The following is a 16,051-nucleotide window of genomic DNA, read 5'->3' as shown; positions in this document are numbered from 1 at the left end:
GAATCCAAAGATCTCTAACTGTGATATAATCTGTCAGATAGGGGGGTTTGCAGTTTCTTCAAAGCATGCATGTAAAAGCTGAAAGAACTGGTAGAGGGTTTGCCTTGATTCAGGGTGGGGAACAGAGGTGGCTCAGTGCATTGCTAGGATCTGTAACCCTTCAGCTTCCTTTACAGAGTATTCCTGAGAAAAAATGTATAGCCTTCAGAAAGAGGAATAATTCACAGCTAGAATGGCCTCATGGAGTTCAGGGCTTCATAAGTTATTGTAAAGGTGGTTCTGATTCACTTTTGAGGCCAGTCCCAAACAGCTTAAGATACTTCATTATCTTTCCTATTCACTTTTATTCTCTTGAGCACCATTTGGCTTAGGGCATTAAAAAAAATGGCCTACTGGTATTCAGCTGTTTTGTATGCAAAGAATGATCTTGAAGTATTTCTCTGTTGCATAAAAGATTTCAGACAGCTGTCTCCTTGTGATTGTTTTGACAAAGGATACGCTGGGACCACCACTAATTCCAGCTTTCCTACTGAAGTGTGCCAGTCACTTCAGTAGTGACTGTGTGCTTACAGTCACTGTGCTTACAGTGCTTACTCTGAATCACTCGGAGAGTATCCGTGCTGTTTGCATTTGAGTTTATGTTTCCTGAGATAATGCTAGGTGAGAAAGGAGTTTGCTCTCAAAAAGAATGAAAAACTGACAGGTCCATTCCTTCTTGTACCCATTTTTCTTGTCATTTACATCTAGACAATTTTCGCAGTAGCAACTTACACTCTTTTGTGTTGACCATGAACAGTAGACACAGAGAAACAGGTCCTTGAAGGTCTTTTCCAACCTTAATGATTCCATAAAGTGCTTAGAAAGCCCCCACTTTCTAGGTCAGCACCTAGGTTTGCACTGTGCATCCATCCAGCAAGCTGGGCTCAGTGCTCCACCTTGATAAAAAATCTTGTGCGCCTGCTGGATCACACACTGGGTTGGTGGTCCTGTAAATGCCTCCTGCCCCATCTTTGTCTCCATCTCAGGCATTTTTGCCACACAGTGCAGTGGTTGCTCTGCTCTCCTTGCCTGTTAGCAGCAGTTCTGATGCAGTGTCACAGGAGAGGATAAAGGTTGTATTCAGCCAGAGAGATGGCTTCCCCACCATCAGCCAGGCTTCCAGAGACCTGTTTTGTCCACTAGGATGGGGGTCTGAATGAGACCAGAGGAGAGCATATGAAATCTTTACACACAAACAGCATCAGGTACAGCCTGCATGTTTCAGACAGTAACATGCAACTACGCTATCAAAAAGTGATTCCACCTGAAAAATTAGGAGCTAAAAGAAAGCAATTCTCCTGAAATGAACCCATAAAAGCAGAATACCTCATGTGGGACTTCACATCCAGCAGCTCTAGAGAAGTCACTCGTGGCTCACCAGCCAGATTCTGCAGAATCTTCAGCCTTGGACCACAGTGCTTGTAAAACTCAGTGCAGATGTTCAGCAGTGACTCCCGCGGTCTCCTGAACTCCTCTCTGGCAATTCTTTCATCCAGCTCTTCTCGAGGAAGACCCTGACCCTCCTCCAGTAAATGAAGGTTCTCCCTGGAGGACATAAAAAGAGAAAAAGTAGGAAGTGTTGCATGCAATGGAACAGCAGAGACTTATTGAAACAACCTCTCCAGCTTGCTTTTCCAGCAGAAGCTTTTCACTGCAATTGAAAAGGATAGTTGCATCTGCAATAAATAAAAAAAATAATTAAAAAAAAGGAAATTATGATCTGCCAAATCTTGTTAAAATTTCAAATAATATCTATATGAATTATTCTTTGTTACCCCCCCCTAAAAAATTAGGCTGCTTGTAACAGCAACAGTGGGTGGGACCAATTGAATCCAGAAACTGCGGGGCAACACTTCATCACAAGCCAGGGAAGATTGGACAAATATTTTACTGTACCTGATAAAGTGTAATTTGGCTCCCTGTTCTGGGTACCTGGGAAAACAGAAAGAGGATGGTTTTAAAAAGCACCTTAGTAATGCCTAAACTGTGCCTTTCTGAAAGCAGGTGACACTGTTCTAACTCAGAAGGTATAGTGGCCATGGGCAGATGGTATCTTGTGTCACTGGAACAATGGCTACACCTAGTGACCACATTGAATGTCCTTTACCTCTCAGCTGGCAGCAACCACAGATTCCTAAAGTTATTGCCCTTGTTATGAAAGGAAAAATTCAGGCTTAAACACCGTAGTCCTCTTTCAAGGAGTTTCTTTTACTGTCTTTTCACTCCAGTGCTTGGTCTGTTTCATAACACCAGAGCTCACCTAGTGGAAAGCATGGGTTTTTGTTTGTTTGTTTCTTTGTTTAATTCTCTTTTTTTTCATGCTACTTCTTGTTGTGAAAACATTAAAAAACCCTGCAACACTTAGTGAACATGTCCAAGGCCAGAACAGTGATCATTCTACCAGCCTGGGACTCCTGCTGTTGCTAGCAGATGTCTGTTGCAATGATAAGGGCAGGACACGTGGAGCAGTACAAAAAATGTCAGATCAGAGACTGAAATATTGGATCAGAAGGTGACTAAATGACCTTTCAGCAGATACATATTAACCACTCGCCAAAATCAGCAAATAACTACTTTCCATTACACATTATTTTCCTTAGAATGGGCAATCTTGTAATGGAAGTAAGTGGCACATATCCACTTCAGCTTTGAGCAGGAAGGGTTTTATCTGCTTCTCATATCTGGAATTGAAAGTCAAAGTTTTGTTTCATCCACGTCTGAATTGGTCTTTAAAGAATAACAGACAGGAGTTACTAACCAAGATATGTTCATTATGCATCAAAAATCTGAGGCTTCTGATGATCCATGCAGAGGGTGGTTTCTATCTCTCTTCAGTTAAAAAAAAGGGGGGCAGGAAATAACTCAGAAAGCATGTCTTGCCAAAAGGGTGCTCCTGATTTACAGTCCTCTACCAGACTATTGGCTGTGCACAGACACTACCACTGAAAAAAAGAGAAATCTGGAGAAAATGCTCTGCACTGGAAGAACAGTGACTCCAGCTTTTGCTAGAGGAGAATTCCCTTTCCAGGTCAGGACAAATATTCAGATTTAAAGCACACTAAGGCATAGCCTGGCCAGGAAAAAAGCAGGTAAAATTAAAAGGAAATTGGGAAAGGGGAAAAAAAACTGAAGGAGATGCCAATCTCTGTGAGTCTTACCTAATATGCAGGTTGTGCTTATACTGTTGGTCAGTCTCTCAGAATAAGGCCTGAAGGATACAACCCCCCTGTCATCCAAGTGGTGGCTTTGAGAGTGGACTCAGAAGAAAACTAAGCAGAGAACTGAGGGAAAATATACTGCTAGAGTAAAAAATGTGAAACGAAGGACATTTAGGATGGGTGTCAAACACTTCTGGTCCTCTCTTTAGTTACATGGTTTTAAACTAGAAACTCTAGTCTTGGAGATTTCGGTCACTGTAGTCATGGGCTATAGATCTTTTAATCTGAATGTTTTTTTGTCATAGATCACTCTGATTAATGAGATGTTACCTTACTCAAAAAGTAAAAAGAAAAAAGTTGTTAAGAACCATGAGAAAGAAGGAAAACCCACTGGCTTACCTGGTGTTCACACCTGCTGACATGGTGTGGTTTGCTGTGGTGGTTCCTTTATGGCCTTGGTCACATCGACTCATCTGTGGGGCTGTCATAGGCCTGGAAGAGGAGAGGTGAACAGCACACTAAAAAACTAAGAATGCACTGTTTGTGATCTGGTGAAATCTGGCACTAATTTTGCTGTGTCTAAAACTCAGCTGTTATTCAAGCTAAGCTGCATCTCATGACCTCCTCTGCATTCCCTCTTCCCGCACTGACAACCAAACCCAGGCTCAGCCCTTCTAACTGTGTAGGTTACCTGGTGAGAATTTCTACACTGTACAAGAGGGCCTGCAAAGAGGTGGCAAGGGCAGCCATAGCAGCAATCTCCTCACGAGCTGCTGTCACAGTCTCCACTTGGGAAGTTTGTCGCTTCAGTTTTTGCAAGTAACAGGGAACCAGTGCTTCCAAGACCATCAGCATCTGGAGGCTGGAAAAATAACCAACATTGGTCTGCTTTATTTTCTCAGTCTTGAAATTCAGATCAGGCAAAGGCTTAAATTTCTATCCAAAGACCCCTGGATCTCTCACCAGCTTTGTGATTTCATTCCTTCTTATTAGATAAGCAGTCCTGGGTGAAAGAAACTTTTGGACTGGGGACTTCAGGATGGGGGGAATTAGCTAATGCGTGAAACAATAATAAAAAAAACAACCTGAACTTCTGGGTATCTTCTGAATATGACATCCATTTTCAGATATTCTTTTTCTTCTGAAGACACTTTTCTTCTCTAGTTCCCTCTTGGAAATTAACCTTTTTTGCTTTACCAGTTTACCTCCCCTCTCTCTGTATCTTCCCGTTCTTTCCAGATGCCTGTTTCTCCCCTCCTCCAGTTCCATCTCCATTGCTCCTCTGACAACAGAACCCTGCAGGACACCAGGAGATTCCCCACTTGGAAATACAGCTTATGTCTTGCTGCTCAGACTATCACACAGCTCAGTGCTGTAGCTGGCAGCTGATGGGATTGGGAGCTGGTGCCCTAGGAAAGGTATCAAAAAGGCAGAGGCTTGGCCTCACAAAGAAGCCTTGGAATGCCTTTCCATAACCTCTTCCTCCATTTGTCAGCCTTGCTCTTCCATGCCATATGCAGATTTTATACCTTTCTTTGTCTGCATAAAGGAAGAAAAAGAGATTAGCACCTTCTGAATGATTCAGGAGCATAGGCCACCACTGTCACACAAAGCTTGATGGCTTCACTGATAGAAAATGTCAAGTCTTCATTCCCATAGCAGAAATCTGAGGGAGTAAAACAATATGAGAAGGCTGTCACACAAACATATGTTATATGAAAAGAGCTAGCACACTCCTTTTATCCTCTCTTCATTTGCTTGCTTCTCATGTTAGCAAACCCCAATAAGCACTTAATTTTTGGAAAAAAAAAAAATCTGTCTGTATAAAGAAATATGCTGCACTCCCATTTGCACCCTGCAAGAACTTGGTAGGTGAGAAGCAGTTCCCAGGAGGTCAACTCAGCGCTGAGCTTCAGGCCTACAGCTGCTACTGAAATCCCATTTCAAATATCATTCCATAACAATCAAAATCTTTAAGCTCATACATGTCAACTTGACAACAATTTTTATGCTCCCTATGCTTTTTCCTAGATGTTTCCACCACACTAAAAATTGTGCCAAAAATTGTACCATTGATGGTAGAAGGTAGGTTTACTTCTAAGAATTCACACCCCTTTTATGCCAGCAGTCACATGGGCATACAGAAGTGGGTCCTGATTGATAGTGATTTGGAAAAAGTGATTTAATTGGGCAGCATCATAAAATCCCAGTATGTAAAAAAGCTTTAACTCTAAGGCTAGACGTATTTCATGAAAAACATCAAAATCAGTATTATTTACGGGAAGTGCAAATTTGGAAAGTAAGTTGAAGATCCTTATAAAAAATCAGCTAAAAAAATACTTCCCTGCAAGTCCCAAAGCAGTCAAATTCTTAAATAGTGCATTGCACAGATAACTATGAAGAGACAGTGCCCTGGATACATCATACAGCCATATATTTTCTGTTTTATGATAAATCAACAGCCCCCTTAGAATACAGCACTGAAAAAGGTCTGAATGCCATCCATCATCTAGTCACAGTCTGGCCATGGGAGAGGATGCTTTTGTTTCTGGACCACATGGACCAGAAGAGAGGATGACACTGATCTTGTCACCCACACACTATAAAATTCAAAATGCCAGGGGCTAATCTCAGACTCTCAGGCTCAATGCAGAAAAAACAGATTTGGAATAAAATAAATTGGTAACTCCCTTTCTGAAAAAGATAGCAAAAGGATAGCGATGATAAACTCAGCCCTAAGAGGCTCATGAGGCATAAGAAAGAGAGCACAGCCTGCATTCTGTGAGAAGAAAAGGGCCTTGAACTTGGGAGACCTTAAATCAGCATTCTAGTACTTATGGGAAAGATAGTGAGGGACACTTTCTCAGGGAGGGGTGTGGTTGGATAAGGGTTAACAGTTTTAAAGGATAGATTAAAATTAGGTATTAGGAATAAATTCTTCCTACGTGGGAGGTGAGACAGAGGTGCAGGCTGCCCAGAGCAGCTGTGGCTACCCCATCCCCCGACGTATCTGAGGTGTCTCCGTGTTGGGGGAGGGAGGTGTGGAACTGGATTATTTTTTTCTCTTCCCACCCAAACCATTCTGTGATTCTATGAACAACTCAGGCTTCATCAAATGCATATTGAGTCAATATAATTAATAAAGGCTGATTTGCTGTTACCCAATGACTTGAGAGGCTTTTCTGCTTTCACCAGCTCTAAGATGTCCAGAATGTCTGGAATTTCTCCCTCTAAAGACTGCAGCAGGTCAAACAGGCACTGAGCTGACACTCCTTTGCTTGTTCCGTTGTTTGTGGCATCCTGTTTCAAACAACAGACATTCACGGCTGATTTCCTGAGGGCTTGTGTGCATTCCAGCAATCTACTTGGAGTTGTGAGCAGCCTTTTGTTGGACAAAGGGCCCACGTGGAGTTCAAGAGCTTAGGGCTATCAAACAATAAGGCTTGCCTGGCTCAACAGGCTGATTCTACAGTGGAAGCATCATCTGAAAACTGCACACAGCTTTAGAGCTACAAATCTTTGCTGTGCCATGAAGATGAAAGATGTGTTTGCTTACATGGTATTGTGCAGTTAGACTTCATGCTTCCACTTCAACGTAAAAATCCATTAACTTGGTAATAACGAACTAATGAATACTACAAAATATGTCTAATCCAATCTTGGAGTTCACATGCATCAAAACTTTTCATTAAGCTTTTAGTTCCTATTCCTAGATTTTAAGAAAGGATTTTCATTTAAAGAGTTACAAATCATTATTGTTCTTTTACACCCTATTTACAGACAGATATTTGAAGTGAGACCACATTTACTACCCTGGATACTAGTGAGTATCTCTCTCTATCCTGCTCAATCAACTGATGAATAGAAGCCTGCAGAGATCTATTCAGCAAATTGTTCTGTGGAGCCAGCGCATGTTCAGTAAGAACTGTGCTGCTGCTCCTGCTGTTTGCCCATGGTGATCTCTGATACAGCCTTCCCCATGCCAGGACTAGGGAATGGCTTTTACTCACAGGGAACTCCAGGAGAGGGGCCACACTTGCAAAGAGCTGCAGGATGAAAGGCTTGCGATGCAGGACGTAGAACTGGCGGCACGCAAACTCAATCGCCTGGCGTAACAGGGGGTTGCTCTCATAGTCAGAGTATACCTGAGCAAACAAAAAAAGGACATGGAAGCGCTACTCTTAGAGGAAGGACTCTCGTCTCCTGACCACAAACTAAATCAGCTACATCCTTGTCATTCCTCTTATGCTTGTCTAATGTTTTTCAAGACATTGTCTGCCTTCCCTGGTAAGGCACGTCAGAAATTACCCTTAGAAAAAAGGTTTGCTTGTTACTCTTGAACTTTCTTTATCCCACTTTTAGTCCATTATATTTTGTGCTGTATATCAGAGGTAGATCTCTTCCCTCTCCTTCCTAAAACCATTTTACTATTTTGAAGTTCTTTCTTAATCTTTTTCAGGTAATCAAATCCCAGCTCTTTCAGTCCCTTTTCATGTGACTTGTTCTAGCTGTATATCCGTGGTCCAGTATTTAATTTCTTCAGTAAATTTTTATGCCCACAGCCAGCACTTCAAGTCAGAAATGCTGCGAATGGGAGGAGTAGAATTACTCTGTGTTTAGTTCACAAGACACAAACCTGTATAGACACCCCAGAAGAGGACTCAAGATAGTTTTCTTTTTTTTTTAGTCTTCAGCAGGACACTGGTGATTCATGTTTAACTACAGAGCTATAACTCCAATGTTCTGCCCTGCAGAGGTGCTATAAAATCAGCTACTTTCCCTTACACATCTATATGGCTGATTATTAATAAGCAAGGATCTACACTTGTCCAACCTGATCAACAGAACCTGAGTGATTTTTTTTTTCTTTTTTCAGACTGCATCTCCTGCACACTGACAGTCTCACTCACTTTTAAGATATTTTGGGGTTTTAGAGTGGAGTTTTCTTCATGCTGGCCATTGAACCATGTAGTCAATTTGTTGCCAAAGATATGGGACTTGTTTCCTGGTTATGTAAACAGTATAAACGGCTGGGGAACAACTTCATGTTTCCTTCTTCTGTCCTATACAATTGCCTGTGTGCATTGCTCTGCCAGTACAAATCTGTTTGAGCTTTGGGGTGGAGGTTGGCAGAATCTTCTTGCTATCTGCTAGGAGCAGGCAAGATTGAGCTCTTACAGAACTACAAAATTCCCATTAAAGCACAGTGCTTTTGACATTTTCTAAGAAACTATCTAGTGAGACAGATATCTGCAGAAATGTATGCCCTCTTCAGTAGCCTAATAGGCTGAAGAGATGAGGATATCTTCATTAGAATCAGAAGCCTGTGGCAATATTTATGCATCACCATCACCTGTCACACTTGCAATACCTCATTTCCTTGAGAAAAGGGAAATAATGAACCATATATACATTTCACAAAGGAAAGCACAAAAACCTGCACCAAAAAGAGCCCTCTGGGGCCTTTGTGCATGGATGGGCCTCTAATTAAGCTGTTAGTGCCTAGGGTGGGGTTCAAACCCAGAACTGGTAGAATTTCTGTATGAGGGCCACAAAAAAAAAAAAAAAAAAAAACCCAAAAAAACCAAAAAACCCCCCAAAAACCAGCTGATCTTGGGTGCCTGGAACAGAGATATGAGGGTCTGCAAAATCAAACTCACTTAGGTTTTGTGTACAATTGCTTTATAACCTCCCCTGAGGAGTATTTTATTAATTAGGTAGTTGGCAACAATTGGTATGGAAGTGGGAGTAGGAAAGAATTTCTTCCAATGTGAAAAGTGAAAATAAAGGCAGAGTCTGAATGGTTACTAAAGAGCTGAATAGTTACTGTCAAGTCCCTTAAATAGTTATTTTATTTCAAAATGTCTTGTAACTAAGTAATAAAACCATACTCTGCAGACCTGGATCCAATACATGCGTATCTAACTATGTAAGAGATAATACTAGAAGTTCCATGTTTTTATTTGTTTAGGTGCCTAAATTAATCATGGGTTGTAATTATCAACATAGGGATGTCATGATCACTGCTTCTTTTACAGAAAATGATTGTTTTCTGTATTTGTATTATAATACTGACTCTCTAGTTAGATACTGTGCCTAGGTCCTGAATAATCTTTTCTTTGGAAAAGAACTATATTGGGCTTTTAAAATTTATTTTCAATATCTGATTTTTGGCCAAAAGTTAACAAGGAAAAAATGCATACTTGTACACCTGGAAGTGAAGAAAATGCTATGTCTAATACTTGCAATATTTGTCATCACCCACACAAAAAGACAACAAACAGTTTCTCATAAACACTGTTATTTTCTGTTGTTATTTAAATTGCTGATAATAGAATTATCATTCTTAAAGAAGTGGTTATAATTCCTTTCAGTCAGCAAGAAATAAATCCAGATCTTTCAACTATTCCCCAAATTTCAACCATCTCTGGAGAAAAAAAATACTAGGACCACTCAAAGTGCAAAAGTTTTCCAGAAATTTCACACTTCTGTATGGAATTACATAGTAAGGAAAATGGACGTTCATTTATTTAATGCAAAGAAGAAAAGAAAATGTAATTTACTTAAGAAGAAAGAGGAATGTTTTGTCAGGAATGATGGCTTGAGCCATCCCACCCCGATCTGTTGATTGTCTTCTTGGTGGCCCCAAAATCCATGAGCTCCCCAGGACTCAACAGTTTAAGATTTCCCTACAAGCAGTCAGTTTTACAACAGGATGCTTGCTCTGATATCAGTGTGTCCATGGACACGGCTCACCTGCAACATGCTGGGGAGCACCCACTGGTACCCACTGAGGGAGAAGAGGTGGTTGAAGTGCACGGCCGTGTTGATGACGGTGGCAGCGTACTGCCTCAGCAGGGCACTGTCCTCAGGGTGCAGGATCAGGGCTCCGTTGAAGACGTTCAAAAACAGCATGATTTCATCCCCCCAGGGGAACTCACTGGGCATGCCGAGGAACATCTCCTCCAGCAGCTTAATCCACAAGCTTTTCTGAAGAGTGTCCAGACCAAAGAGTTCTTTCCCAGCTGTGGAGCAGAAGAGGCAATAGCTATCATCTGTGTCCGCCACAGCCAACATCACCTCATTCCCAGAGGCCAAAGGACTCTCCAAAGAATTATCCCACCACACTGACAATTGTTCTGCCTTTTAAAAAAATTATTTCATGCATCCTGTACTTCTGGAAGTTCTTACATTGCTTGAGCAAACCCTGATTGGAAGCAGCACACACGCAAAAAAATCAGTGTTACGCAGCTCATTAATCTGCTCCCCAGTGGCTGGAAAGCCTCTTTTTAAAAAGCAAAAGCAGATCTGAGCTCATAGGTGCATCATCTGACTTTCTATCCTTTGAGTCGCCCTTGCATCACAGGACATTGATGCACCATTACAACAGTGCTTCTGAAATCAAATGCCTCCAGGGCCTCTTACAGAACTTGCTAAAGCTTACCATCCTGCTGCAGTGGCCTTTTTAATTCCCATGTCAGGCTGGAAACCCTGCTAGGCTTTCAGAGCAATATTTCCAAAAAGAGGGCTGCTTCTACAACCCTGCTGTAGAACTTGCCCAGTCTCCTCTGAAGGTTCACTGCTTCCTCAAGGTGGCAACGCCCCCTGACCAAACCTTTTGAAGTGCAGTTATGCTCTTGGATACAGTATCCCAGCTCCAGCTTCATGCATAATTTTAATATGTATTTGTAACTTATTCTCATTTGGGTCAAAAGAAAGTAGCTTTGTCTGGAGACTTCTAACAGCAAAACCCTATCTGCTGTTGTGCTTACAAACCAACAGCTGTGTATCATTTTCCCTAGGAAGAGATATAGCTTTCAGTAATGCTACAGGCCTGTATGTTTCTAGGGAAAAGGAATCCTACATGTTTCTAAGGCAAATGAAATGCCTCACTTTCTGGTCCCTTTAGAACCATCAGAGAAAGCTATCAGGAGGCCATACCTTGGGGATCATTGAAGAGTGAGAACTCAGCATCGATGGCGCTCCGTGGAAACGAAGGCAAGCGGAGGAGATCCTCCTGGAGCATGGATACATGGGACTGCTTGTGGGCTGTGGGGATTTTCTGTGTCAGAGATATGAGGAACAACACCCGCCCCACCTCTTCTAGCTTGCGGGTGAACACCTGAAAAAAAAAAAAAAGATGACAAGGATCAGAAAGAGTCTGATCAAAAAGATGTTAGAATGTATATGTACTTTTCTAGGTGAGATTCCATGGCTTTTTCTGATGGGAAGGATGCTGCACTCCTGACTCAGAGAAACCTTCTGAAAGTCACAGGGCTGGCTCTGCACCTTTCTGCTAGAATTTCTGTGAGCACTGTTCTCCAGTGTATCTCCTCAAAGATGGACCATCTTTGTAAAAGAAGTTTTAAGGACACTTTCTATTTCAGCCTTGTGGATAACCCTGAGCTGTTGTCAAAAAGCTTGCACACATGCCTGTAGCAAGACGAACCTCTTTTAGGGCACGACGCTCCAAGGTCCAACCAGGGGTTCCAGCAGAAACTCACAAATAGTGCTCTGAGTCTATTGCCCTCAGGGCTCACCAGCCTGGATCAGTGCTATTGCTCCAAAAGTAGGCAACCTCTCTCCTGGCTTGCTCAGGAGTGAGATGAGCTTGTGAGTTTGAGCCTCACCTTTTATTGGCCCCCTAATCCTGCTCATGCGCAGTAGGGGCCCACCCTAATTAGGCACAGGTGGGTTTAACACAAGCTCATGCCCACTGCCTGGCAATTAGTGGCACCTGGTTGCCTCATTTCACTACACATGCCATGTGTTCTTCTGTAGATTAATGAAAGCTGGACCTGTGGGAACCCCAAGATGGTCAGAGGCAACAAATGCTAAACTGAAAACAAAGTCAAACTAAAACACCTTGCTCTCTAACACTATATTCAATATGAGGTTGGAGCTGTTCCCTACCTTCAGCGTATAATAAATAAATAAAAGTAGACAAAACAAAGCAGAGCAGATTCTGAGTCACTGAAAATGAGCAGGCTGACATCAGATTATCACTTCTGGCTTATATCAAATGAGAAATGAAGTTCTATTCTACTAATTTCCTTTGACCTTCTCACTGGTGGGACCATTCAGGCTAGTTATTTTATTTTGATGCTATAAGTAACCATTAGGCAGAATGATGCTTAGAAGTAGAAGCAACTCTCTTTAGAAGCAGTTTTGACTCAGCCCTTAGATATTGAGATGAAGCCAAACCTCGAAGCATGGGGCTTAACATGTGTCACAGCTCAGCTTCTGCATGTCCTGCAGTTTCCATGACCTTTCTCTGAAGTACAATTAGCTTCAAACTGGTTGCTCAATCAATCCAAGTATTTTTCCATGGGCTGTTGCACTGTGGGTAGACTCCACAGTGCTGCCTTCTTTCGTGAAGTTGTGCATTGTCCAGAAACTTCTTGCATGAATACAGAGAGGCTAGGAGAGGCTTGATTTAACTGTTACCTTAGGAATATTTCAGCCTCTAAGTACTCTAAATAGAAAAACGTGGAGTGTATAATACCACCCCGACAAAATGGGACAGAACATTTTCATATCTAGGGGTAAGGCATATCAAACACATTTATTTGACATGCAGGACACATCTGGAATGAGAGGGAGAATAATTTCTGCCAAGAAGCAGCCAAATAGCATAATTTTTATAGACTTTCTACTGACAGATGGCAAAATATGAAACATTTCCCTATTTTGTACCATACTCATGAGGCAGCATTAACTGTAGTCTCCATTGTTTTAGCTGCTAGTCCTTCTTATGCAGTTTTATAGCTACTTTTTATAACCATTCCTGATAATAATTCCTGTCCCTACAGTCTCATTGGCAGGAAGGCAATGACAGTACCTGCATTTTGGCTGGAATAATACAATTGTTAATGCCAAACACATACAGTTTGGCCACATTCCCTCTCTTTACGTTTCCTGCTTATTATCATCCTTTGCAGATACAGCTAGAGCAACTTTTCCCTAAACACTCAACCTTGTGCTACTGAGACAAACGTGATTTTTTGAAAAACAGAGCATGTGGCTTCTAGAGGTAAAGTGAGGTCAAAATCTTTGTCTCACTGTCTAAAGCAACAATACTTGTTGGGATTCTCAGCACACTATAGTCACTACCCTGCTTCTTTAGTTAGGGTTTAGTTCCTAAGGGGGAGCTTGTGGGAGCTGCAGAGGATTAAAAAGGATAGGACACATGGGTCATGAGGCTGGAAGTTAGGGAGGACAGAGATATTCTAAGGGCAGATATTACCTTGATGAAATGGTCTCTACTGCTATGCCCCATAGGTGGCTATGATAAAAGAGTAACATCTGAGAACAGGGCAAGGAGGAGAGGCAGGGAACATTCTTGACACTGGGAGGACAGAGAGGGTGACAGAACAAACAATTCTGGCTTCACACCTAGAGGAGGGTGTAGAGAAAATTTTTAAGTGGGTTTCTGAAGAGTCAGAAACCATGCTAAATAAAGAAATAAGCAACTTTGGAAGCTGAGGCGAATGAAGCTTTTTCTGGCCAATCGCAGGAGAATGAAGAAATGATCCAGCTAAATGAATCTGGTTGGAGAGAGCAGGAGGAATTTCACTTTGCACTCTTGGATTCTTCTTAAAATCCCATCACATGTCAAGTGGCATGAGGGCAGATGTCATGAAACTGTGACTTCTCCATCTTAGCTCCCTATATGCATGCAGCATGACTGGAGGCTTTTAAAGGAAAAAGATAGATTTATTTACAGAGCTTGTTTCTGAGAAGAGTTGTTTGGTGACAGAAAGGTACCTGCTTCTGAATGAGTTCTTGTCCCTTTTCTGGATGCATCTGCACCAGATTGAGCTGCGGAGAAACCGACCTCCGGAAAGGATAAATGTCACGGACATAGGTCTGCCAGGAAAGGAAACAAGTGTATTTTAAATAATGTAATTTTAAATAATCAACAGCATTCAACAGGCCCTTCAGCCCTTTCTGAAGCTTTTGAATAGGATCATTTAGTCAGTGTCAGGTTATATGGAAGAGCATAAAATAAATTTGCTCTTTTCTTAGACAGTTAAGTATTAATGACTTAGGAGCAATAGCCTCCACTTCTGCCTCAGCTGTCGAACTCCAGTCTTCCACCACATGCAATTAAACACCTAACATGTGGTACCCACAGGACAAAATTCTGTCTCTGGTGCTACTTGCTCTCCTTCAGATAACCCCAATGTCTACAAGATGAAAAGAACAAAGTCATTTGGACTGGACCTTTGCCTTACCTTGTTGTAATGAATAAGATTCCATCTCTTATCCATTAAAAAGTAATGGGAAGACTGTGTTTCAGGTATGTTAAAAAACTCCAAACACTCCTGAAGTAGAAGAAAGAAAAACATTCTGTCACTTACTAGCTTGTCGAAAGAACACCCAGATAAGAATGTATAAAGGTGCAAACCTGCATGCTTTATTCAGGCCAATACACTCTTCTGCCATTTTCTTTTTTTAATAATAAAGTACACGAATATGTTAGCAATAATCGAGGCACAGTAATATTGTAGTGCTGAAGAATGATATTACTTATTTCAATGTCTCCATATCACACATACTTATCTGCCTATATGAGCCACATAGGTACTGCAGCTTCCAGTTCCATCCTATGTATTTATCAATCTTTAGTGCTAGGTGATGTACAGAGACACTAAAGTTCTGATCTTTGAAAGCACTGAGATGTGTGAACCCAGTTAAAATTTAATGTATTTGGACAAATCAAAGGCTTTTACAAATCTCTTTGCTAAGTGGTTCAGTTAGGGCCATCCAGGAAATCTTTGGGAGAAGAGGGAACATTTCCCAGATCTCAAGATGCCTTTGTGGCTAAAGAACCATCATTTCTGCCCTGATCTTGATCATACTATTTCTTATTGATGATAAAACCAAACATTTAAATGATCTATGTATCTATCCAAAGGATAGTATACAGCAAATACCCAACAAACTGCCGTCTTCAAATGTAGTTGTGTCTGTGGGGTTTTGGCTGTCTGTGGGATCAGGACATATCCTTTAATATGGGATCTTTTAGCTTGCAATGAAGGTCTCCTCATATGGAGACAGAAATGCTTGTCACAGCACAGCTTCTCTCCCACACATTGACATAGCATGAACAGGCAGAATATACTGTTGACATAGAGGTATGGTAGGTAAATGCCATATAGTAAGCAGCTTGTCCAGTTTAAGAAGTCATTCCTACCTTCAGAAGAGCCTCAAACTGTGTGTCTTCATGGACTGGTAACTGAGTTGGGATGTCACATTCATTCTGTCCGTGTACAACAAGGGTCTTTGTACCTAAAGGAAGAAAAGCGCTTGAATTCTCCTTGACCTCAATTTCAGGAGACTGCTCATGGAGAAATTGTAGTTAAAATTCATTCCTGGGCAGAGAAACAACGGTGGCCCAGTCTGGAATCCCTTCTGTAGTGTTAACATAGCCTCACGCTTAGATGAGAAATCAAACTGTTCCTAAAGGACTAAGCTGGCTTTACCAGGAACAGTCACTCTGAGGAAGTAACAAACCTCAAAGGTCAAACCTGTTTTTCAGCAAGATATCTCTTGCCTGACTCATGACATCCCAGGCTCACAGCAGGCTCTTCTTGGGCTCTCTCAAGACTTACAGGACAGGTTACATCAAAGCAAACTGAGTCTGAACAGAATAATCATCCTGTCAGGCCTTCACAGCCCAACTGGCACAAAGCTCTGGGTTGAGAAGACTGTTCTAATTCACTTCCTGTTTGCTTCTTTTATTTCTCTTGAATTGGCTGTCTGAATCTCAGGGACTGAGAGATAGATTTACTGATTGAATCCTCTACTCAAGGAAAACTGACTTAGAACATGCAGCCACTTATAGCAGA

General features: G+C 41.6%; 1 protein-coding gene across 1 annotated transcript in view; it reads right to left on the bottom strand.

Annotated features, from left to right (window-relative positions):
• UNC80 (unc-80 homolog, NALCN channel complex subunit) overlaps positions 1 to 16,051 on the bottom strand; it is a 119,772-nt gene that overhangs the window by 27,904 nt on the left and 75,817 nt on the right. The window contains exons 40-51 of the mRNA XM_071746870.1: positions 15,397 to 15,491; positions 14,435 to 14,524; positions 13,965 to 14,066; positions 11,139 to 11,319; positions 9,954 to 10,222; positions 7,208 to 7,342; positions 6,359 to 6,497; positions 4,767 to 4,863; positions 3,889 to 4,059; positions 3,597 to 3,689; positions 1,936 to 1,971; positions 1,366 to 1,584 (exon numbers count right to left, since the gene is read on the bottom strand). Of these exons, the coding sequence (XP_071602971.1) occupies positions 1,366 to 1,584; positions 1,936 to 1,971; positions 3,597 to 3,689; positions 3,889 to 4,059; positions 4,767 to 4,863; positions 6,359 to 6,497; positions 7,208 to 7,342; positions 9,954 to 10,222; positions 11,139 to 11,319; positions 13,965 to 14,066; positions 14,435 to 14,524; positions 15,397 to 15,491 (1,627 nt within the window). The remainder of the gene's footprint in view (positions 1 to 1,365; positions 1,585 to 1,935; positions 1,972 to 3,596; positions 3,690 to 3,888; positions 4,060 to 4,766; positions 4,864 to 6,358; positions 6,498 to 7,207; positions 7,343 to 9,953; positions 10,223 to 11,138; positions 11,320 to 13,964; positions 14,067 to 14,434; positions 14,525 to 15,396; positions 15,492 to 16,051) is intronic.

Source organism: Heliangelus exortis, chromosome 6 (genome assembly GCF_036169615.1).
Source record: "Heliangelus exortis chromosome 6, bHelExo1.hap1, whole genome shotgun sequence".
Classification (NCBI taxonomy): Eukaryota; Metazoa; Chordata; class Aves; order Apodiformes; family Trochilidae; genus Heliangelus; species Heliangelus exortis.
This window is presented reverse-complemented; position numbering and strand designations above follow the sequence as displayed.